The 24,881-nt window shown below is 37.9% G+C and overlaps 1 protein-coding gene and 1 pseudogene across 2 annotated transcripts; one reads left to right on the top strand and one right to left on the bottom strand.

The window, feature by feature from the left end:
- Window positions 1–5,958: 5,958 nt before the first annotated feature.
- On the bottom strand, window positions 5,959–21,040 carry DDX18 (DEAD-box helicase 18). 2 transcript variants are annotated; one of them, XM_026665403.2, is made up of 14 exons: window positions 20,820–21,040; window positions 19,133–19,315; window positions 18,811–18,960; window positions 17,740–17,875; window positions 17,411–17,511; window positions 15,436–15,635; window positions 15,240–15,354; window positions 14,564–14,703; window positions 14,006–14,167; window positions 10,384–10,536; window positions 9,588–9,701; window positions 8,788–8,844; window positions 7,651–7,828; window positions 5,959–6,768 (listed from the first exon to the last, which is right to left on the bottom strand). In XM_026665403.2, exons 1-14 carry the CDS (start codon window positions 20,968–20,970, stop codon window positions 6,623–6,625), a joined length of 1,986 nt encoding a protein of 661 aa, XP_026521188.2. In that variant the 5' UTR covers window positions 20,971–21,040; the 3' UTR covers window positions 5,959–6,622. The 2 variants fall into 2 exon arrangements, with proteins under 2 accessions (XP_026521188.2, XP_087806270.1); XM_087950144.1 differs by having other exon boundaries at window positions 19,133–19,270.
- On the top strand, window positions 20,362–20,483 carry LOC113410871 (small nucleolar RNA U3; annotated as a pseudogene).
- Window positions 21,041–24,881: the final 3,841 nt, after the last annotated feature.

The following is a 24,881-nucleotide window of genomic DNA, read 5'->3' as shown; positions in this document are numbered from 1 at the left end:
GAGTTGTAAAGTCTGTAACCCAAGCTTTCAGCTAAGGTCTGAAATACCAGAAAAATAATGCCAATTATAAGTATGATTTATGAATTGGTACAATGTTAAGTGCTTCATATGCTTCAAAAAGAACTCTGTAAATGCAAATTACAATTCCCTTATGAAATGTGGTTTCCTTTATTGGGTATTCAAGTTGCTCACAAAAATCCAGACATCCACTAGATGCTAATAGCTGAAAAAGCAATACTATACATGTTTGTTATTGAAATGGACTTCAAATGCAAAAAAGCAAGGGTGTCAGCTTTGCTTTACATTTCCCACTGTAGATAATGTAAAGTAAACTCCAACAATCATTCTTGGAGTCGCGTTGAATGGTGAAGCCAACCAGTCATCATTTATTTCTGCAGTCAGGCTTTTTATGGATTTATTTCTTTTTTTAAAAATGAATGTGAATGAACATGAAATGTGCTGAAGACTCGAGTTATGATGCTGAAGCAATAACTTTTCCAAACTGATTACCAAAGCATGGACATACTATTGCTTTTTAAATATTTAATCCCTCTAACTTGTAATGGTCTTCATTGCTTTTTGCCTAGGATACATACAGTTGTCGCTTATGAGCTTGGTTGTAATTCCCCAGTAAAATCTGAAAATGCTTGTACAGGTAGTCCTCAACTTACAACAGTTCATTTGGTGACCGTTCAAAGTTACAACGGCACTGAAAACAGTGACATGACCATTTTTCACAGTTACGACCTTTGCAGCATCCCCAGGAACATGTGATCAAAAGTCAGATGCTTGGAAACTGGTTCATACTTATGACCGTTGCTGTGTCCCAAGGTCATGTGACCACCATTTGCGACCTTCTGACGAGCGAAGTCAACAACTATGTTACTAACTTATTAACTGCAGTGATTCACTTAACAACAATGGCAAGAATTTAGAATTAGAATTCTTTTATTGGCCAAGTGTGATTGGACACACCAGGAATTTGTCTTGGTGCAAATGCTCTCAGTGTACATAAAAGAAAAGATACATTTGTCCAGAGTCAAGAATCATAAGGTAAAACACTTAATGATAGTCATAGGGTACAATAAGCAATGAAATCATACTAGGAAACAGTCAATATAAGTTGTAAGGATACAAGCGACAAAATTACAGTCCTACAGTCACAAGTGGGAGGGGATGGGTGATAAGGAGTGATGAGAAGATGAATAGTAGTTAGTGCAGACTTTGTAAATAGTTGAAAGGTGGTAAAAATGGGGCGAAACGCAGCCTCACTTAACAACAGAAATTTTGAGCTCCGTTTTGTGGTCGTAAGCCAAGGACTACCTGTACTTGGACAGCTTAAAGGAAGGTGGACTAAGTAGTCCTCAACTCACAACAGTTCATTTAGTGATCGTTCTAAATGACAACAGCACTAAAAAAAAAATGACTCGTTTTTCACACGATCATGGTCACATGATCAAAATTCAGACATTTGTCCACTGACTCGTATACATGATGGTTACAATGTCCTGGGGTCATGTGATAAGCCTTTGCGATCTTCTGACAAGCCAAGTCAATGGGGAAGCCAGATTCATTTAACAACCGTGTTACTAACTTAACAACTGCAGTCATTCACTTCACAATGGTGACAAGAAAGGTCGTAAAATGAGGCAAAACTCACTTAACAAATGTTTCACTTAGCAATGTAAATTTGGGGCCCAATTGTCATAACTTAAAGACTACCTGTATACCATTCTGATAGATTCTGTTCAGGATACCTGAAGCAAAGACTGAAGATCTGGATAGGTAATTGCTGCTCTATTAATTATATTTTAAGAAATAATCTTCACACCCATATATAAAATGCACATAATGACAATGTGTTTAGTTCTTATGACCAGACTAGGATATCCTGAACTGGTCAATTTTTTTTCAGGAAGAAGCTTTCACAATTCTGTTACTATTTGAATGGTAAACATGGAATGAACAAACCTAAATTTATTGGTGAATAGGCTTAGATAAAAAAAAAGTGTTGAAAATATTTCTGCAGATTTCTTTAGCAATAACTTAAGAGCTTAGCTTCTTAATAACGAAGAGAAAGCTCTCAGAAGTATTGGATATCCTTTGGAATGCTCTTCTCAATAGAAGTTTCACCAACTTCCAATAACTCAGATGCATTCAGTTATGAGCCCAAAATTCATTTTGTAGCTTCAGGATCAGAGGTGGTATTCAGCAGGTTCTGACCAGTTCTGGGGAACCGGTAGTGGAAATTTTGAGTAGTTCGGAGAACCGGCAAATACCACTTCTGACTGGCCCCGCCCCCATCTATTCTCTGCCTCCTGAGTCCCAGCTGATTAGCTGGGTCTTTTTTGGTTACCCTGCAAAGGAGAACGGAGCTGAAAAGCAGGTTAGTGGGGTGGGGAGGGAATGGGGATTTTACAGTAACCTTCCCCTGCCACGCTCACCAAGCCACAACATGCCCACCAAGCCACGCCCACAGAACTGGTAGTAATTTTTTTTGAATCCCACCACTGTTCAGGATGAGTGAGTTTTCCTCAAGCCGATATTCAGCACTTCGTGGCTCTCCTTGGGTTGATTTTTTTTCTTCAAAGAGTTTGTCTTTACCCTTTTGAAAATACATCTACACGCTCTCCAGGTTCAACACTGCATTTAGTGAGTCTTTCTTTTGGACACCAACGGATTTAGCACTAATAAAAAAATTGTCTATTTGAAAAACAGTAATGGTTTGATAAGATGGTCTTTAATATCTGTGAGAAAATTAGTGGAGCTGGGAAGGTGCAGAAAGGTGGCATTACCAGCAAAATGTTTGTGTCAGTTTCGGAGGGTGAGTGGACATGAGTGGACAGAAATAATTGTCATCAGTGAGGAAGGTTTTCACTAAGGGGTCATGGAGTTCCCTCATATCTTAAGCTGCCTTCTTTTTTCTTTTTTTACTTATCAAGTATTATTGCAATGTTTTTGGGGGGAGGGAGGGGGAAACTGCTTTTATTTTGTAGATAATCATGCTGCAATGATAACCTCTTAAGTTCCCTCATGGGCAAGCTATAATTTGGAGTAAAAGAAAACAGGCTTAGATTAAGCTAAATTCCCTTTAAATGGGAGTATAACAATCATTCAGAGATCTTACCTAGCAAGATTGTAAAAAACATGGGGAGGCTAATCATATTTCACATTTTAAGTTTGCAACTATTACTATGCATTGATTTTTTTTAAGCTTTTTTCTTCATGATGACTGCAGTTATGAGTGGAAACGTGCCACATCAGTTTCCTATCTTGTCCCAAGAAACTGAGTGCTTTGGCAACCAGTACAATCAACTCTTTAATTACCTTTTATCATTCCTTTTGTTTTTGAGTTAGAAGAAGAATCTGAATGCGGGAGAGCACAAAGCAAACATGAACATCACTTTGTTTCGAAACCGTGTTTGCTAAGATAAAGGCAGAATGCGTACAGGAGATAGCATCAGTGCACAGAAATGTTAAAAATGAGAATTTTCCTACAAAAATATGTTCGTGAGTGAGTTTATCAACAAAATGTGTTTGTGTGTGAGAGTGACTGAGCATAAAGCTTGTGTCAGAGAAGGCTACAGTGGTAGAAAATAAGATTATAGGTTGTTTAGAAACAAAATGTCTAAAATAATTAGCATGAGGGGGCAGGGTTTTTCCATCTGCAGTATAAAAGCAATTTTAGAGTGGTTATTCAGCTCTTTAATGATATGGGTGAGGAATATTTAAACATTTTTGGTTAAAACTATCTTGTTACAAATGTTGAGGCATTACGTACCACTTTACAGAAAACTGTAAAATATGTTTTCTTTCTTTCAGTGTATTGGTTAGCATTGACAGCGAAGCTTGGGAATAAAGTAGGCTGCAGAAGCACCACAAGCAAAACAATTTTGCTATTATTACAGCCTCTGATGAAAACATTCAGATCATCTATGTGCTGTAGTGGATGCCCTAGTTAATAAGGCTAATTTCATCTACAAACTGAAAGCTTTTCATTTTATAAGTAACCACTCTTTATGGCTGATTTACTCACTTACTCTATAGAGAAAGGTATCTCCCACACAATAATGGACTCTTTCTGTAGTTAAGAGTGCCAAAATTATTCCCTCCACACAGAAAATACATTTTAGATGCCGCAAATGATCTTCATAATTCTTTCCTTGTGCAATTTACTTATTTGAAAGTAAGGCAGATTATATAGCAGAACAACTCTAGTTGGTAGTTGTTTGTTCAGTTGCTATTATGAAACCAGCGTTATCTAATTTATGAAATCGTCACACCACTATGCAGTCAATATATTGTCTATCTGTACCATTTCATCTCGATTGCAATAGCTTTTTAATGCCTGCATGTGACATTTCTAGTGAGTAGGCTTGGATTGTACCAGATTATTTATCACTGTTGGGAGCCACAGTAAGGCAATTCTTGTTTTAAAAATTCCCACGTGATCCTATTTTGATCACCTGCTTTTAGCTGGCTTACAAAGTCCAATTTCATTGTCAAGGTTCTCTGAATGAGAGACAATTCCTCAAGAAACACAGGGTTAGTGTTCAAAGCATCTTTCATCTTTATGAGACAAGCCTTGAGCGTGGGATAGTATAGTCTATTAAGTAACCTTAAGATTGATAACAGGAAAAGTGCACAGGAAACTTTAGCTCTCCAGTTAATCTTTATCGTTTATAGGTTACTATAAAGCTAAAAGTAATGCACAGAAGACAAGTATCCTATTTGTACACTACTGTATACATTAGATCGGTGTTTCTTAACTTTGGCAACTTGAAGAAGTGTGGACTTCAACTCCCAGAATTCCCTGGCTGAAGATGTGAAATCTACACATCTTCAAGCTGCAGAGATTCACATTAATCCAGGTCTTTTTCTTGGATCAAAGAAAACACTTTACCACCTGCCCCACATCTACATACTACATCTACACAATCAGATGTGCCCTGCCTCCCAAAAAATCCACAGAACAGTGTATCCAGAAGCTGCCTCATTAAAATGGAAAATAGTGAACCTTTACATGAAGTTCTTAAATAGTAATAAAAAAATTCACAAACTGACTATAAGCAGTGTTATGATTGCCTGGCCGAAATTATTAGTTGGAAACTTTGGCAGAGGTTTGGATTTGAATGTAGTAAAAATTACTGGGACCATCGAGTTGAAAAGGTTTTGGAAAATGAGAGAGTTAAGATCTTATGGGACTTTTAAGATCCAAACACACAGGCATCTTGTTCATCATAATATGCCTGGTGTGGAGCAGTCACTGGAAAGCAGGAAAGCTGGTTCATTGATGTTGCTATACTGGGTGATGCTGGGATTGAAGACTGGAAATAGGAAAAAAAATATAAAATATCAGGACTTGAACGCTTTAAGAAAATGAAATATATCATTATACATTTGTGATTGGAGCCCTTGGAGTTATAGCTAAAGCCCTCCCTCAATATCTGAATTTATGTATCTCAATTTTGAATTTATTGAACATGAACATCCTAATTTGATACACACACACACCCAAAACCTGGCTTGAAACTGCCTCTGTTCTTAAGACACTATTTTAATAATTCTTAGGTCTTTGCTTAGGACTTGAATCATTTTGGTCACACAGTCTTAGTCTGTGAATCTAACTATATTACTACTACTACTACTACTACTACTAATAATAATAATAATAATAATAAATTAAACTGTTACTGTGCCAAATTCCCATGCATGACTCCCAGCTAAGCATGACTACCCGTGTTGTGCTATTGCAGCAATTTCAAAAGGCAAATTCTTCCAAACAAGTCAGCTATGTAAACAAGGCATAAATGCATTTGCAACAGAGGTGGAAGCTTGTATAAGAGATTTAAGAAAGCACCTGCAGATCAGAATTGGCAACTCTGAATGCATAGCCCACATGCTAATTCAACATCTGCTATCTTCCCGACTGTAACCATTTAACTCACACAAAGTACAAGCTTTCCCAATTTATTTATTTTATGACTTTCAAAGTATGACTTTATATAATTGCAAAATAATGGTCCTTTCTGCTTCAAACTTCCTTTACTAGTTACAAAAAGTCATTCTGAAGACATCACTAGATCTGAGAAGAGAAAACATTTCAGGTTTAAGTATAATCCTAGTAGCCAAACTTTGAGTTACAATTAAGATCATCCCAGTAAAAATCTTTACATCAGAAAATTATTATTTTTTAAACCCATACATAGTTTATAGTCAAATTCCAGAATATGCCCAATATTTCAAACAGCTTGTAGAAGAAAAGTAAAAAGAACCATATAATATACTATACACTGTGATCATGGGATGTGTTTTTGGAAGATTTCTAGGCAATCAGAAAGCTGATTACACTGGTACCTGCACTGTGAAGAAGCTACAAATTAGCTTATACCATCTGGAGTACAGGATCAGATCCCATTGTCTACAACTATTCATGGAACAGCTGGGGAGACAACATACAGGATTCTTCCATGTTAAGATAATGATTAGAATGGACTGGATCATGTTGAAATATTGAGCTTAAATTTAAAATCTGTGCATATAATTCTGTCCCCAAATGAATAAGATTGTACATTGGTTGAAAAGTAATACAGCCATTTCAGTCAACACGGAATAAAGCAATTCAGCGAGAAAACTGTCTGTTGTCAGATTTTTTCTTGTTAATATGCTTGAAGATTTTGGATTTCTGAACATTCTTTGCCTTCTGGTAGCCAAAGCCGCCTCCTCCGCCTCTTCTTTGCAGTCTCTTTCCATGGCTGCTGTTTACATCTGAAGATTATGTTAAGGAACGTAGGCTCAAAAAAAGTGCACTAAATAACAGCTAAAAGCATGGCACCAAAAGTGGAAGGTGTCCTAATTTCCGCAACAAATGTTTAGTTCGTTCCTAACTATAGATAGACTTGCCTGGTTATTATTGGTCTTAGCTTTTCCATTGGTTTTCCTACAGACAGCTAGCAAAGTTAATCCTCTTTTTTTGATACCATCATTAAATGTGGAAACGAGCTGTGGACCTGTAGAGCACGGGTGTCAAACTTGATTGCGTCATGTGAAGTATTGCAATGTTTTTTGCCTTTGTGGAGCTGGGTTGGGCATGGCCTGTACATGACACATCCGGCCTGTGGGCCGCCAGTTTGACAGTCCTGCTTTAGAGGCTGACATAAGTCTTTCACTTAAGCACAACATTAGTTTGCTGGCAACACATCAGTTAGCTCAAAAGAGGACAAAGTAGTAGTTGATTCAAGACCAGTTTTCCTTAACTATGGAACTTTCCAGATACATTGGATTTCTGCTCCCATCATTCACTGTCAGCTTATATCAAAGTTTGCTAGATATCTAAGCAGCTCCCTCCCCACAACAGGCACTGTACAAAAATAGTTAACATGTAAGATCACTACAATAACAGCATTCAAACTTCACAACAAATGAGATTATCTTACGACACAAACGAGCAAGCGTGCATCTAAAGTTTGTTCTTCCTCATATTTAATTTATCTTATAGTTTATTAGTATCTCACTAACTTTTAAATGATTTATTATCATCAACAATTGCCACCAACCAACTCAAGCAAGCACATTATTGGGTGAGGAGAAAAAAACAGGAAAAGAGAGAAAGAGGGAGGAAAAGTAATTTAACTTGTAGTGAAAGGATACTGAGATCAACAAATGGCGGGACCTTGAAGCCAAAGGACAAAGCAACTTTGAGCAAATCCAAGTTATGGACATTGTAGATCTGCTTCAAAGAGTGGGAATCATAAGCTCTTATATAGGCTTTGTATGCTTCTTGGGCTGATTTGTGGAGGAAGTAGTTCTTCTCAATCAATTTTTCCAGCTGAAATTTTATGAATAAAGAGGCACAAAGAATTGTATTTTTTTTTTTACTTCATTGTCACAAACTATTTATAGGTAGCTGACATTTATCCAAGCAGGGAACTATTTGTATCTTTGCATTGCACTCCACCCTGAAATTCATGATACTGAAACATACATTTTAGATTTAATGGGTATAGAATAATATTATTTTTGTTATTAGTTCAAATATTAGATTAGCTACTATACTACGATCATAGTTAGGAAAAGACCCCTGCTCAACCATAAAGTACTTGATTTGCACACGAGCAACTTCCAGATAGGTTAGCTGGAGAAATTCCTGCCTAAAATTCTGGAAAACACTCTTAAGGCATCACTGATAATTGTAAACATTGCACTATAAAGCAACTTACTTTAGTTGCTTGCATTGAAACATTCTCATCTAAAGCTTTCCTACTATCTAAAGCAGTCACAATTTATTGCCACAATTTGATTCTTCTCCATGGATACATGCAACATCCTAGAAGTGGACTTTCTTTTATATACTAAGAATTGGCCTTGCTCTCATTTTCTTTGCCATCTATCCCTCCTATACCCCAACTTCATCCAGAGAATCGTTCTAAAAAAAACTTTCTAAAAAAATCACAAATCCAAATGCTCATACATACATTCATCTGTACTCTGTTTAAGGCTCAGTTCTTATAACCAGAGTACATAATCTGGGTATCTTGTGCCGAAGCTGCACAGATAGCAAATGTTAGAAAAGTAGTCAAGTTAATTCTTAACTAGAAATGTTGTACTGCACCCGATTTAATCAGATGTTTGGATCTGTATTATCACAATTCACAAGAATATCAAAATAAAACCACTGTGAATCTTTTGTGGTTTTTTGCATCATTGAACTGTTTCTGAATACTTTATTAGCTATACAAATGAAAAAAGGTAAGTTTTTAAAATATTCATAGTATAGTTTATATTTACCTGAGATTGAATGTCAGAAATTTTAGACCAAGAAAATTCAAACTCACTTAATGGCACCTAAAATATAAAGATAAGTTCTCAACAAAAAAATCTACATAATGGAAACACAAAATATTAAGAATATAATACATTTCAACACACCTAAACTTAGATAATCTAACTCTGGAAATGTAAACATTGGCTGGATGTACACATTGCTAAGCTAGATTTTTTAAAAACTCCTAATCTATTGAAAAGCTCATGGCTTCTTTCTGCCGGCACACGAGCCATCGCCCCAGATCAGATCCACTGTGCATGCGTGCGCGCCTCCCGCCAGCCAGCTGATTGTCGGGTATCTGCCACACATGCATGGGGACGGGGCGCAGGCGGGAGACACGTGCATGTGCAGAGATGCACAGCATGTGGATGGAGGGGTCACGCATGCATGCGCGGGGGTGGTGGTGGTGTCGAGTGCGCATTGCATTATGGGTGCAGGCACACGCCCACACTTTCGGCATGTGAGGATGAAAAAGTTAGGCATCACTGTCCTAGGTACTAGCAACCATATGAAATCTGAATTCACCATCACAGCAACCAATTAGTACAACTACTTATTCTAAGGTAATTTGGATTAAAACTGCTCCCTTCTTTTATATTCCATATTACACAGTTCAGCTAGGCCAGCTGCCCTGCATTTCTAGTGAAGTTATATCATTAAACATTAAACATTAAGACACTCATATTACTGGAGAAAAAAAGACTGATCATCACGGTTACCAGCAACGGTGGTACCGATGCTACAGTACTCCATAGCAACTTACCCTGGCTTCCTTAAGGTAACACAGGAATCCCAGTTCTTCTGGCCGTAAAATGAGCAGGGCATGTCCCCTTCCATTGATTCCACGGGCTGTTCTCCCAACACGATGAATATATTCCTTTCATTAATGGGAAGTAATAAGAGTATAAACTGACATTTTGGTTTCATGTTGATAATCATGAAAGCATAGCATGGAAGGCCATGCAAATTTACCCAAAGTCCCCTATTTGTATTTGATATGCTTTACAAATTGCATACTAATAAAGCAAACAGCCTGGAGGTTTTAAATCAGCAGACTCTTTTTGAATGTATTTATTTTTGATTGTCAGCATCTGATTCAACAATAGCTAAATTCAGGATTCGGCTACTAAGGCATTCTAGCATCCCAGAGCCTATCACTAATATGAGTTCATTCTCTTGTTTTCCTCAAAGCCAGTGCCACTTATAAGCCAGTGCCTATCCAGGCACCCAACTGAAATGGCTTAACCCTTGGACTGACACTGAAGACATTTACAATGCTAAAACAGTGTATCCAAGATACAGACGGGATACAAAAGTAATAAATAAAATAAATAAATAAAAATAGGAACATATGAAATTCAGCTTTGCTGGAGTTAATTAAAAAGAAACTATCCCAGACTGCTTTAATTTCCTATTTTAATATTACACAGGTTAGGATTCCAGCAATTGCCCTAATGTCAACTCATAAAACATCCCTATGCCTGTTTTAGTAGTTGCCACACATACAATTCGCATTAATGCATATTTAAATTATATAATTTTCGAGGATGTGTGTATACCTTTGGGTCATCAGGTGGGTCATACTGAACTATCCAATCAACCTCTGGAATGTCCAGCCCACGAGCAGCTACATCTGTGCATAAGAGTATTCCAGAGTCTGCATTGCAGAACTGGAAAAATGTGGTTGTGCGTTTGGTTTGTTTCTGCTTGCCCTAGGGAAAAAAGACATACAAGATAAGGAACTGGTGAACAACTGAGAAAAAAGAACTAAAATTGCCATACCAACCAATGGCAACAGGAAAAGGTTGCTATTGAGATTTATTGGTTGCTTTAAGATGACATCTCCAGCTCCCATCATTCTGTTGTAGTAGTTTTGTACTTTTGTTTGTTTTAAAGCAAGGGGGGGAATAAACCCCAAATGTCTAAATTCTTGTCTGAGAAAAGGGCAAAACCACATTTTACATACCTCTAGGGTATATTAGCTGTCTCTCTTTTACTGTATTTGTAATTCCTTCCACAGAGTTAATACCCAGATTTCCATAAAAATGGCTTAGAGTATAATCCATTTATGAAACAAAAAAAAAAATTGTACTAACAAAAATCCATTTGTGTGTTTGTGTGTGTTAATACGTATAGAATAAATGGGTGTTTCCGTTCTTCTACACATGGTACAGTAGAAGCAAATGTCATATACCAACTGGAGCCACTTAAAATAGTTTGCTGACAGCAAACAACTGTTCTAACAAACAACTTCAACCTTGCTGACAGAACCCTGTTTTTCAGATAAGCACTTTAAAGACAGCTTTAAGAGAAAGATGCTCCAGATGGCATTTAAAGGTTAATTTATGACTCCGCTGCTGAAATCTTGCTGAGAAACTGACACTGTTGTTATGCACCCCAACCTTCATAAAGGCCACTTGCTATTTGCAATAACCTCAAAGCAGCCTGCATTATTCAAGCTTGAAAGACAGTTTGAGACACCCAACTAAGGCACAAAAGTGGATCTTCACTGCAACACAGAGCAGAAGGAAACTCTCTGGATTTACAATGCCCTACAACTCTCATAAATCTAAGAACAGAAAATCTGTTAACACGGACACTTAGCTGGTCAAAAATAAAATTGGTAAATTAGTTGACCAAAGAGGGTTAAAGTGCTTATAAAGTTACTACAGTGAAAGGGCTGGAGGTCATAAAGGTTTCCTGGAGAAGAAACAATCCTGCCCATCAGAAGATGGGGCTTTTGATTCAATGGAGGAGATTTATTTCAGTCACCCTCCTCAGCTATGCAATAACCTGAAAATCTATTCTGGAGAATGGGGAAAACCAGCATCAAGTGTCATATAAGAAATTAGGAAATAAAAGGTATCCTGGTGGTGTTAAAAGCTCTGAATTCAACCCAACATAAGACAGTATTTTAGAACTGAGAAGCTCTAGATTATAATCCAGATGCTGGATTACTGTAATATACAGTAGTGTGCAAAAGTCTTAAGCCACCATTAGATTTGTTGTCGTATCAAAGTTTTACTGACCACATCTGTAATTATTTTTCGGTCTTGAATATCATATCTTGAATATCCAGTTTGTTTGTTGATTTCTCTCCGAGAGTGGCCTTGCTAATGCGAAAGTATGACCGTAAGTCTGTCAAATTCTGCATTTTGACTGGGATGTGATTGAAAGTTGGTCTTATTAGCAAGCTTCCAATGAATTACACTCATACAACATGTGCACGTAGTGTATGTAATGGTCAAGCAGGTCTTGCACAAAACTGGTATCTGTCTGTCTATCATCTATCTATCTATCTATCTATCTATCTATCTATCTATCTATCTATCTATCTATCTATCTATCATCTATCTATCTATCTATCTATCTATCTATCTATCTATCATCATCAATCTATCTATCTATCATCTATCTATCTATCTATCATCTATCTATCTATCTATCTATCTATCTATCTATCTATCTATCTATCATCATCAATCTATCTATCTATCTATCTATCTATCATCAATCTATCTATCTATCATCTATCTATCTATCTATCTATCTATCTATCTATCTATCTATTATCTATCTATCTATCTATCTATCTATCTATCTATCTATCATCTATCTATCTATCATCTATCTATCTATCTATCTATCTATCTATCTATCTATCTATCTATCTATCATCAATCTATCTATCTATCATCTATCTATCTATCTATCTATCTATCTATCTATCTATCTATCTATCTATCTATCTATCTATGTATCTATCTATCATCTATCTATCTATCTATTATCTATCTATCTATCTACACGGCAGTCACTTTGGCATGAAATAGTAGGATACACAAGGTGTTAAACAATGACAGTACTGAGGGTTCCCCATTTCAGTTTACAGGACCCAGGTGTCGTTCAAGTGTATGAGGAAGTCACATTACATACAGATAGTCCTCGACATACAACCACAATTGAACCCAGAATTTATGTTGCTAAGTGAGAAATTTGTTAAGTGGGTTTCGTCTCGTTTTATGACTTTTCTTGCCACATTTGTTAAGTGAATCAGTGCAGTTGTTAAATTAGTCTCACTTAAGTGAATCTGGCTTCCCCATTGACTTGGCTTGTCAGAAGGTTGCAAAAAGGGGAATCACATAACCCCGAGACACTACGACCGTCATAAATGTGAACCAGTTGTCAAGCATCCGAATGTAAATCACATGACCAAGGAGATGATGCAATGGTTATAAGTATGAAAAATGGTCATAAGTCACTTTTTTCAGTGCCGTTATGACTTTGAGTAGTCGCTAAATGACCTGTTGTAACTCAAGGCCTATCTGTATTTGACACTTTGGCCCATAAAAGTCTTTTTTTGTTTTTCCTGTTTTTTGAATACTGCCTACAAATTTCCTGTATTTTCTGGTTGTATTCTAATAAGGAGACTGAGACATCATTATATGTATGGTCATTATACATTTGCTACTACAACAAATCTAATGGCAGCCTAAGACTTTTGCACAGTACTGTAGGTGTGATGACCTGGGGCGTGACACAAAAATAACCAAGTCACAAAAATAGAAGAAAGTCCCTTTAATGCCTCCAACTTGGCCCCAATGTCCAATTATCCTCAGCAGGATATCAAACTCTTATTAAAGAAAACAGTTTACGGAGGGAGTAAATACAGTCTGCACCCAAAGTAAAGTTAATTCGAAATAAAAAACCCAACACAAACCACACTGAAGGAATTACTATGGCAGGCAAGGATGATTAATTGCAAACTTCTACCAGATAATGCAGTAACCACAGTTGGGAGGAAACCAAACACAGATAAGCTCCGACAAGAATGGACACTTTGCTTCTAGCACCTTTGCCATGCGTAGTTTGTCCTTTTAACCAGTCCTCCCAGCTGCAGCCCATGAAGGGGATCAGGGCCCCTTCCTCCCCCGTAGACCACACCACTCACGTTTCTCCCTTATCCACTCCTCCCTGCGTGCCCTAGGATGAAGGGGGGATGGGCTGGATCTTCCTCTGAATGCCCATCCAGCCTGTGCCCTTCCCCAGTTTCCTCCACAACCACCGGAGCCATACTCCCACTCCCTGTCAGCTGTTCTATCTCTCCCTCAGAGTCAGACTCCAACAGGGGCATGACAGTAGGTGTGTGTACATCAATTCATCCAAATCATGAATACTTACATGAATAGCCAATACCGGCAGATCAATGTAGTTAAGAAGTTCATAGTGGTATTTCACGGACATACATGAGGAGAAGAACACCATTAACTTCTTCTTCCGATTCTTCTTTAAGAAAGTGAAGAGCAGGAGGAATCTCTTTTCTGAGGGGCATATTACATATCCCTGTAATTGTTTGAAAATGATTATTGACTTCCCAGACTGCTATTTCTAAGGACTTCGAAATGAGGATGCAAGTATACATTTTAATTTAATTACCTGTACAACAGGCAACAATGTATTGATGAAGGAATATGAAAATCCAGAAATGTCAGTATATAGTCAGCAGTTATCAATCAAGTCTGATAAAGAATTCATGAACATTTTGAAAGAGAAATTAATAGACTGTGAAGAGCTAGAATTAGAAACACAGGGAAAAAAGCATCCTTGTGCTTGGATACAAATCTCAAAATGAGAAAGAAAGGGCCCAGGAAGAGAATCCCAAAGAAAGAAGGGAATTAAGTGTTAAGAGCAGACACATAAGCAAAATACGATTTGCCACAATATCTGTGCTTAAATTACCTGTTCGAGACCTTCTACAGTTGCTGTCTCTTTATTGTCGTCAACCCCAACATATAATGGCTCCTTTTTTAGAGAAATCCTTGCCAGATCTTCAACTTTACGGGTTTGTGTAGCAGAGAACAACATGGTTTGTCTACGCTCTGGCAGGGAAAGGGATGAAATTAAACATACATGTTTTTTTTTCATACGTCAACAAGGTAACAAATTAGAAATATCCAGGTGGTACATGCCACTTGGAATCCCTTTAAAAACAAGTGTCTCACAAGCTTTTATAATAAAAAAATGAACTAATCATCACATTTAGAATAGAAACAAAATAGCAATGCTATACATAGCCACTCATCCATATCACGATGTTTTTTCGAGCCACCCTAATTTTTTTCAAGCCATCCTAAATTTGGATCATCCTAATTTTTTTCAAACGATTCTAAATTGGGAGTAATGTCCACTGAATAGAGAAGGATTTTCTTTAGTAAGTACGCACAATATAACACTATAAAAGGTATTAATCAACCAAACACTCAAGATCTACGTAACTTGTAGAGTGCTTGAAGTGAATTGTAGGCATTAGTACAGCCTATACAAGAATAGGATTTTCAAAGGTGGAAATAACTCAGGATTACTGCATAAACTTTTAAGTGTCACAAAATACAGATAGCATAAGTCTCTGACTTACTTGGTAGAAGCTTTATGATCTGTTTCATTTCTTCTTCAAACCCAACTTCTAAAATTCTATCAGCTTCGTCAATTATCAGACACTGCAGGTTCTTATACATAAACCCTGGAGTATTCTAAAACACATCCAACAACGGTGTCAACGACATACATGGACAAAAGAGAGGATGTACATGATGCAATACTATCTGTTTTACCTGCAGATGGTCCAGAAGCCTGCCTGGAGTTGCGACAATGATGTTTATGCCATTTCCAAGTTTTTGTACCTCGACTGATCTATTACTGCCCCCCATTATCAAGCCATAGGTGTGGACATGATGAGTCATCAGTTCTTTGAGAACACCGTAAGTCTGCATGGCAAGTTCTCGAGTTGGTGAGAGAATGAGAACACCTGTTCCTAAAAAGAAGAAGGGAAACAGAGATGTCTAGAGAGTTTCTAACTGATAATGGCAAACCTTATCTGTTTGCCTGTCTATCATCTTACTGCAATCTAAGCAATCTAAACTCTTGGCAGCAAAAAACAAAACAACCCCCCCCCTTCCCCCACACACAGAGAATACAGGTCGTCCTCAACTTGCAACAGTTCAGTTAGTGCCCGTTTGAAGTTACAACGGCACTGAAAAAAGTGAGCCATGACATTTCTTCACACTTATGACCATTTTAGCATGTGATGTTTACTTTGGATATGGTTCATATTTATGATTATTAAAGTGGTCATATGATCACTTTTTGCAACCTTCTGACAAGCAAAGACAATGGCGAAGCTGGATTTACTTAACAACCATGTCACTAATTTAACATCTTCAGTGATTCAGTTAACAAATGTGACAAGTCGTAAAATGGGGTAAAACTCACTTAACAAAATTTTCACTTAAACAACATAAATTTTGGGCTCAATTGAGGTTGTAAGTTGTGGACTATCTGTCATACAAACCCCAAATACTTTGTAAAGCCTGCTAACAACAGATGCTGTCACACACCAAATGTCCTTCAAGAGAGTTCCATTATCAATTTCTTCTGGAAAGTGGACAATGCCAGAGCCAACAGAACCTCCAATGGGAAGCCGCTCCAGAAGGCTAGACCTACTATGGAAGATCAACTCCCCTGGGATTCAGCCCAGCTAGTTGGTCAGAGTGGTAATTCTACAAGACAACACTTTACTCAAATAAATTAGGAGAAATGAGCTACTGGATGATAACCTTTTGACACAATAAGAGAGAATTACATAACTTTGCCTCATGTATTGCCACAGAGTTGGCCCAAACCTGGGCACATTAGCTGTGCTTAGTCAGATTCAGTCTTCATTACCTTCCACTTGTATTCTGGGCATTGCTTCTGCCACTTCGTCTCCCATCTTCCGTAAACCAAGGGATCATCCAGACTGGCCAACAGTCAGGAGAAATTTTGTCAGGGACCTGATACCCTGCTTTCTGATGGGTCAATCTCTCAACTCAACCTCTACTCATGTCAAGGAAACTGCCAAATACCTAGGAAAATCATTTGGCTCCATAAGGTGCCTAAGGTGGACCAAATGAATGGGTCAAGCCCCACAGAGGGAACAGGTGGCAGTCAACTGCATTTGGACCAGGACGCGACCTGACGATGACATATAAAAGACAGTAATACTGCATTCTCAACATCCTGATTGCTAACTGTCCAGAGATAAAAACAAGTTTTAACATGGGCCTTACCTACACATTTGGAGCTCAGATTTCCATGGATCACCAAAATTCATGGCTGCCACCATGTTGGCTATAAACTCTTAAGTCTACTAAAACCATCTCCTTCCAAAACCACTAGGTACAGAGGAAGATGATCAAGCTGGTGACTAGAGAGCCCAGTTCAGGGTCCCATTCAGCAAAGAGGACTGATACACCAAAAGGACTCCAACTTGTAACTGTGGTTCAACCTAACACATAGGAACTCATGCTCTGCCACCTCAGGAACAGTGATAAGAGATGCAATACTGCTGCCCTCACTCAGTCAAAGTAAACAATAGACATCAGAAACCCCTGCTCCTTTTAAACAAGATCCCACCAAGACAAGACAACCAAATTAGAAAAAGCAATTGCCATCAAGTTAGAGATCTTTTTTCCCACGGAAATGACTATTTGGCCCTTCTACACATTTATCAAGATTTTAAATGTTATTTCAAGAAAAAAAAATTCTCACCATTTCTAGGCATAAATTTTAACTTGTAGATAAGTTCTATGGCTGGAATGAGAAATGCAAGAGTTTTGCCACTGCCAGTTTTTGCAGCTGCTAAAATATCTCTGCATGTAGGATAATTACAAAAAGAAAAGAGAAAAAAGGAATGTGTAAGTTGGTTGGAAGTTAACATTTTTTCATTAATATGAACTTAAAATTAATTAATATTTAATAAATAAGGCTGATTAACTGAATAATCTAACTCCAAGACAACATTTTTAATCATTACTGCTTTCCGCCTGTCAATCATCTGTGACAGAAATTCATTTCCCTTTAAAAATGTTGTTTCTTACCTGCCTTCCAAAAGCGGCTTAATACTTTTATGTTGAATTTCTGTCATGTGTGTAAATCCCATGTCTGCTATCCCTTTCAACGTGTTCTCACTGACAAGATCATTAAGAGACTCAAAAGAAGTATCCTCAAAAGCACCTGAAGAGACAAGCAATGTCAGCCTGATTTAATTGCTCCTAATCAATCACTATAGATAAAAAAAGAAGTCAATTGTATTAAAATAGAACTCAGTTTAAGTTTGCTTAGTTTAAAACAACTGAGAGCCAATTTGGTGTAGTATTTAAGACATCAGACTGGAAACCATGGGTTCTATCCCCGCCTTAATCATGAAAGAGCATCCATCTGAGTGACTTTGGACTCTCTCTCAGTTCTACCCACCTCATATGATTGTTGTTGTAGGGAAAATAGGATCAGAAAGATTTGTTTCATATGTTTGCCACCTTGGCGTATTTGTAAATAAATAAACTTATACATTTACAAATAAACAAATAAATAAACATCAAGCAGGAAGATAAACATGGAAGGAAATATTAGGTCATTAAATCATTTAAGGCTGAGCCAAATTAAGCCACTCTATTTTGGAAAATTTGTACTATTTAGATTTAAATAATGCATTTCTATATATATATCACATTCCTCAAAAATATTTTCAACAAACACCCCTGCATTTATTTAAATTATCCTTGAAACCCATTGAGTTTATGTTTATTTATTTGGGTTACAGCTCTTCATCCATCAGAAGAAAGTACTCAATGCTGTTAATTACTACATTTTTTCTTAATGTAGTATCCTTTAATATTTTAATCACTAGGAATGGATCTTTTTGGTATACATTTTATGTTACCCACAAGCCAGTGCACTAACAATTAAAACAAATAAATATTTAACCAAGGCCAAAGGCTTGACCTCTAAGTTCAATAAAAAAGAGATTACAAGTTTAGTATGCTGCATGCCATTATTATATATTTTTAAATTACCTTGAGTTTGATAAGACGTATTCCATGCATTTATGGTTTAATGAGAATATATCAACATACAAGAAAGATCTGAGAAACAGCATTGAGGAAACTTGCCTGTTAAACCCAGAGGCAAGACAGGTCCATCAGCATCATCAGATGCCTCTTCTTCAGTCAGATCTTCAGCATTTTCTTCTACTTTGAGATTCCCAGGTAAACCCTCTTGTGTTTCAAGATCTTCTTCCTCAATTTTTGCTTTTTTACCACCTGCATATCACAAAACCAATTTTCATTATCAATAATTATCTGAAGATGAAGCAGTACTCTCTCCACTAAACATTAAACCTGCTCCAAATGCAGATTTATTTTTTTTATAGACATAAAGTTTTGTTTCCTTATATGCTCATTTGAAAAGAAGTAAAAATAAGAGCTATCATACCATTTTCTGCACAATTTTCAGTTTTCCTTTTCTTTTTCTTCTTCTTCTTCATCCCAGGTTGTTTACACTCACGTTCCTCAGCTTTTGTTACATCAGGGAATTCTCCCTCTGTCACTTTGTGGTCTTTTATTGCTGTTTCTGAAATGTTGCAAAATTCTTCTGAGACATTCTCCACTGCATTTTCTAAAGGCATAAACAAAAGAGTCAATCAATGCTGCGCTGAAATTAAGTGCTGAAATGTATCTGGAAATCTCATTCAGGCAACAAGGATCAATGAATATACCACACACTGTTTATACAAGAATATAAATTAAGCCCCTGTATTCTACCATACTTGCTAAAGCATTTATTGAACTGAATATTTATTATTTTACTTTGGGCCATCAAAAAAAAGATCTATTTCTAACTTCCTCGTTCTACCTCTTTTCCTTTTTTTTCTTTTCTTTTCTTTTTTTCTCTTCTTTCACATTTGTGTTTGTGTTGTTTGTTCATTTTAATTGTAAAATCCATAAAGTTTATTTTTAAAAAAAGACCTTGCTGGATCGCACTTGTGGCTCATCTGATCCAGCAAGCCGTTCTCAGTGGCCAGTCAAACTGGTAGCCAGCACCATGGTAGTAAATTCTTAGGCTGAGCAATATGTATATAAAAATACACCCTTCATTGGTCCTTATTCTTTTAAGATTCCATTTCATTGGGTCATCTCTGGTTTTAGTATTTTGGGAAGAGGAAAATAGCTTCCCTTTGTCCATTTTAACCTGTTCGTGCATCGTTTTGTATACTTCACTCCTTCGCCTCCTGTGTAGACTAAAAAGCCCTAATGTTGCAACTTTTTTTTCCCACAGGGAAACTGCTCCAGCTCCTTAATGGGTTCAACACAATTCAAATGTAAGAGATGAGTAGGCTGATCGCGAGGATGGGGGAAATGTGTCATCAGTTCGAAGTCGCTGCACTCCTTTAAGAGCCCCCAGTCCAGCCTCTGTTGAATCCCAAGGACCTTTATCTTGCACCAATTTGGCCTGACCCTCAGTAGATCAGATTCTTGTGCAATGATGGCATGAGGACCCAGGTTGTTGGGGTCAATGTGCGGACTCTATAAACCGCTTAGAGAGGGCTGTAAAGCACTGTGAAACGGTATATAAGTCTAAGTGCTATTGCTACGTAATCAACTTTTTGACATTTGAACTCAACTCCGGTTTCTGGTTACTTGCCCCTGACATCAAAACTCCATCAGACTATCCTTTCAGGGGTCATTTCTATAGTATTTAACTAGAGAAATGCACTCGAAAGTGATCAGCTGATCATACCTGCATGAGTTGGCCTTCCTTTTCCAAGCAAAAATATCCCCCAGGTTTCTTTATCTCATGCAAACCATACCACCCCCTCACCACATCTGGGCAACTTTTTTTTTTTTGCAAATGATTGATAGGGTTGGATGCATGTACACCGCTATGCTTGAGTTTGCTTCTTAACCGTGCGGTTTTGTGTCAAACGTTGTTGAGAAGTACCCTCAACCCAAGCTGCCTTAACTCCGACATTATAATCAACCCGCATTGCGGGAGCCCCTTTCTGCGCAAGAGGCAATCGAGTCTGCCCTGAAGAAACAATGCCGCTTCAATGATGCCACCGGCTTCCTTCCACACCCTGGCACTCGGAGAGAGAAAGAGATGATGATGATGATGCCCTCACCGAGCGTTCCTCCCGCAGGCGATGCCCCAGCGGCCAGGCTTTGGTCGGCGGCTCCTTGCCGGGCCAAATTGCGTTGACGGATCTTGCGGTTGCGCTTTTCCAGCTTCTTGCGCAGAAGCCGCATCGGAAGCTTCCCGGTATTCGCCGCCATCCTTCCGCAAGAGTTAAGACCGGAGAGCAGGGCTACGCACTGGACACGTGCGCCAGAAGGAAGGAAGGAAGGAAAGAGGGGAAAGAAAAGAGGAGGTAACCGGAAAATGACAGCCAACACGGCCCTCACGGCCCAAAGGCGCCCTTGCAGCGACTCTTACAGGCTTGGAGGTATGATGGATCCTCCAACCTTGGTCGAATTAAACAGGGAAACAAAAGTGCATCTCTTGCAATCTACGCGCGGTTTCTAAACACGTATTTCGGAAGGCTCGATCTTGAAATCAAGTACAAAATACAAGCATGGTGCAGAATACAACGGGCTTGTTAAGGGCGTTTGTACGAACCAATTACCTGTGTCTTCATTCAAGATGTCTGCCTGCCTGTCTGTCTGCTGTCTGAAAATATGTTTGGAGCCCAAAGCGGGGTTGGGAAAAGAAACGTCTCTATAAACAAAAGAGGCGTGTATATATTTCTATTTTGTTTATTTCTAGAACAAATGTTTAATCAACCAATCAATGTTTCTAAATAAATGTTTCAAAATTTGAAATTCAACCAAAGGATTTCCAACAGAGCACCATCTTGTTACATTTTAAGCTACTTTTTTTTGCCTCTCCTAATTCTGTTTCTACTAATTCTCTCTTTCTTTTGCATATACTTTCCTGTGTCCTACATATATAATTTGCTGTTTCTAACTTCCCACTGGCTGTATAATTCACGGTTCTCCCTGGTAAATTGAGGAGGAGGAATTAAATCCCTCTACTAAAGAGATTTTCTTTTTAGTTTATTTTTGTTTGTCGCACAGTCAGCCACATGTTTAGACTGGTTTTGGCATTTTGTTTTGTCCACCTATCTAAAAATTATTATTTTTATACTTTATTTTTTTTATTTTTATGGGATGATGGTCCTGTGTTTATTCCAAGCATGATTAAACTCAGTTACTGATGATTGACTCACTACCTTTGCTATAAATTGGTTCTAAGTTTCTTCTATTCTTTCTTTGAAGTAATAACTTTCTAACACTACTTTTGAACTTTCCCTCCTGTCAGTTTGAAGTTATGTCCTTGGGTTTTTGATTTTTGTGTAATTATTGAAAATACTGCCTTCTAGAACCTTATTCACATCCTTAATATATTTAAGGGTTACAAACTTGTCCCCCCCCCAATTTCCCTCCTATCCTCCAGGCTATACATACTCAGTTCGTCCAATCTCTGCTGATATGTTTTGGCCTTCAGACTTTGCACCATTTTTGTTGCCCCATCTCTGTACTCAATCTGTACTCAATCTTACCAATATTTTTTTTAAGTGAGGTCTTCAGTACCGAACACAATTCTGAATGGGGTCTGACTACAAACCTATAGAGGTAGTCCATGAGGTATGACCACAATTGAGCTCAAAATTTATGTTGCTAAGTGAAACATTTGTTAAGCAAGTTTATGATTTTTCTTGCCATGGTTGTTAAGTGAATCATTGCATTTGTTAAGTTAGTAACAGGGGATGTAAAGTGAATCTGGCTTCCCCATTGACTTTGCTTGTCAGAAGCTCGCAAAAGCTTATCACATGACTCCAGGACACGGCAACCGTCATAAATATGAACCAGTTGCCAAGCATCTGAATTTTGATCGTGTGACCATAGGGATGCTGCAACGGTCGTAAGTGAAAAATGAAACTACTACTATTACTATTAATCTTCTCATCACTCCTTATCGCCCATCCCCTCCCACTTGTGACTTAACTTTGTCGCTTGTATCCTTATGATCTATATTGACTGTTTCTTAGTATGATGTGATTGCTTATTGTACCCTATGACTATCATTAAGTGTTGTACCTGATGATTCTTGACTCTTGACGAATGTATCTTTTCTTTTATGTATACTGAGGGCATTTGCACCAAGACAAATTCCCTGTGTGTCCAGTCACACTTGGCCAATAAAAGAATTCTAATCTAATTCTAATGATCATAAGTCATTTTTTTCAGAGCTGTTGTAACTTTGAATGGTCACTAAATGAACTGTTGTAAGTCGAGGACTACCTGTACATCTGGATTAGGACCTCCTTTTCCCTGCTGTTTATCCCTCTAGTGACGCATCTCAGAATTTTGTTTGCCTTGTAAGTTGTAATTTTGTTTGCCTTGTAAGTTGTAATTTTGTTTGCCTTGTAACAGATGTGGTATTCAGCAGGTTCTGACCAGTTCTGGAGAACCGGTAGCGGAAATTTTGAGTAGTTTGGAGAACCAGCAAATAGCACCTCTGACTGGAGATTATACAGTATCCTTCCCCTGCCATGCCCACCAAGCCACACCCACAGAACCGGTAGTAAAAAAGTTTGAATCCCACCACTGAACTGTAAATTGCCTGGTGACACAATTTTGTTCATTTTGCAAGTGTTCATCTACTATGAGAACACTTGCATCTTTTTCTTCTGTTCTGTTGTTTCTTCTTCGCACTGGATAGGCAGGTTTAATCTTGCACTAACTAATGGAACAAGGTGCTACACTCTGTAACTACAGTCACCATAGAACCTTGATTTTAGAAAGCTATCCTTTAGATTGGCTTAATTTAATCATTTGTTTTCTTGGTTTTGCTCCTGATTCTTCCTTTGTAAGCAAAGTTATAAACCATTACATTTTTAAAAATCCTTTATCAACAGATTGGCCCCTTTTTCAGGTCTTTATTTTATTTTTCCCCCCAAGAAAATATGGCTATGGTATCTAACTATGTTTATGGGTCATCACCAACACTTTGAACTGGGCTTGGAAGCCTCTGTAACGAATACAATGGTGGCAAACAATAGTCTTTTCACGGCTATGTCTGTTTATTGGCTGAAGCAGATTTTAAATCTGGCCAGGTAACTTGATTATTTTTATTTTGCTTTTATGTTTTCTACTGATGCACTTCCACCCTTTTATTTTGGATTTAATGATTATCAATGGCCAATCACCTGATGCTTGGGGGAAGATGCCAGCCTATGTTTTTTCCTTTGTCTCACTGTTCCCTAAAAGATTTATAACACTGTCTGCCTGTTTGAAATACTTGATAAACTATTTATTTGCCTTGTCATTTGTTCTCCTGGTGAGCATAATGTGAACTTATTCGAGCTGTTAAAGGCAGGAAGTTTATCTAACTTCCTGGAAAGTTAGTTGTCCAGTTTCTCAAATCCAGGCAACTGAATTTTCCAGCATCCCTTTCAGCAGTGGGCAAAATGAACTTGCTTTATTTCAACGTCCCTGCAAAACACTTTGAACTGGGCTTGGAAGCCTCTATAACGAATACTGATTTACTGGCAACTATGTCCACATCTTTGTTTGGACAGTAGAGGGTGCAAGCAAAACAGTTTCATTTTCTACAATACGGTAGCAATGAAATTGGAACAATGTTTTATGACCCTTTATGATTAGGATCTTCATATAAGTATTTTTGTGTGTGTGTGCCACAAGTGGGTCGATTGTATATGGGAAGGAGGAAGAGATGCTCACGCTGAAATTCATTTTGCTTTTCTCCACACTTTGCAAATAATACAACAATGGTGGGACTCATCTCCGGGGGCGGGAGAGAGGATGAGTCTGCCTACTGAGATGAGGTGGACTGGTTGCTTCATGGTGTAGAAACAATAACTTGGTCCTCAACACCAATAAGACCAAGGAGCTTATAGTGGACTATAGAAGGAACAGATCAGACATCCAGCCCTTGCTTATCAACAGAGACCGAGTGGAGCAAGTGGCCAGTTTTAAGTTTCTGGGTGTTACCATAATAGAGGACCTGACCTGGGGTGCCCACATTGCAACCCTGGTCAAAAAGGCCCAGCAGAGATTATACTACCTGAGACTTCTCAGAAAACAACAACTGAATGAAAAACTGCTGCTGACTTTCTACTGCTGCACCATAGAGAGTAACTTAACTTACTATACCTCTTTAT

Source organism: Notechis scutatus, chromosome 1 (genome assembly GCF_049901735.1).
Source record: "Notechis scutatus isolate UNSWTSFEM ecotype Mainland chromosome 1, rNotScu1.2, whole genome shotgun sequence".
In the NCBI taxonomy this organism is placed as follows: Eukaryota; Metazoa; Chordata; class Lepidosauria; order Squamata; family Elapidae; genus Notechis; species Notechis scutatus.
Note: the sequence above shows the minus strand (reverse complement) of the source record. Positions and strands in the feature narration are given on the sequence as shown.

What these genes read in the sequence shown, in the direction of transcription:
- DDX18 (XM_026665403.2), bottom strand. Translation starts at nt 20,970, where the DNA reads ATGGCGGCGAATACCGGGAAGCTTCCGATGCGGCTTCTGCGCAAGAAG. An exon ending in GCCTGCGGGAGGAACGCTCG is followed by an intron (nt 19,316 to 20,819) that starts GTGAGGGCATCA and finishes TTATGCCTTTAG; the next exon opens with AAAATGCAGTGGAGAATGTC. An exon ending in ACCCACCTGATGACCCAAAG is followed by an intron (nt 9,702 to 10,383) that starts GTATACACACAT and finishes CATTAATGAAAG; the next exon opens with GAATATATTCATCGTGTTGG.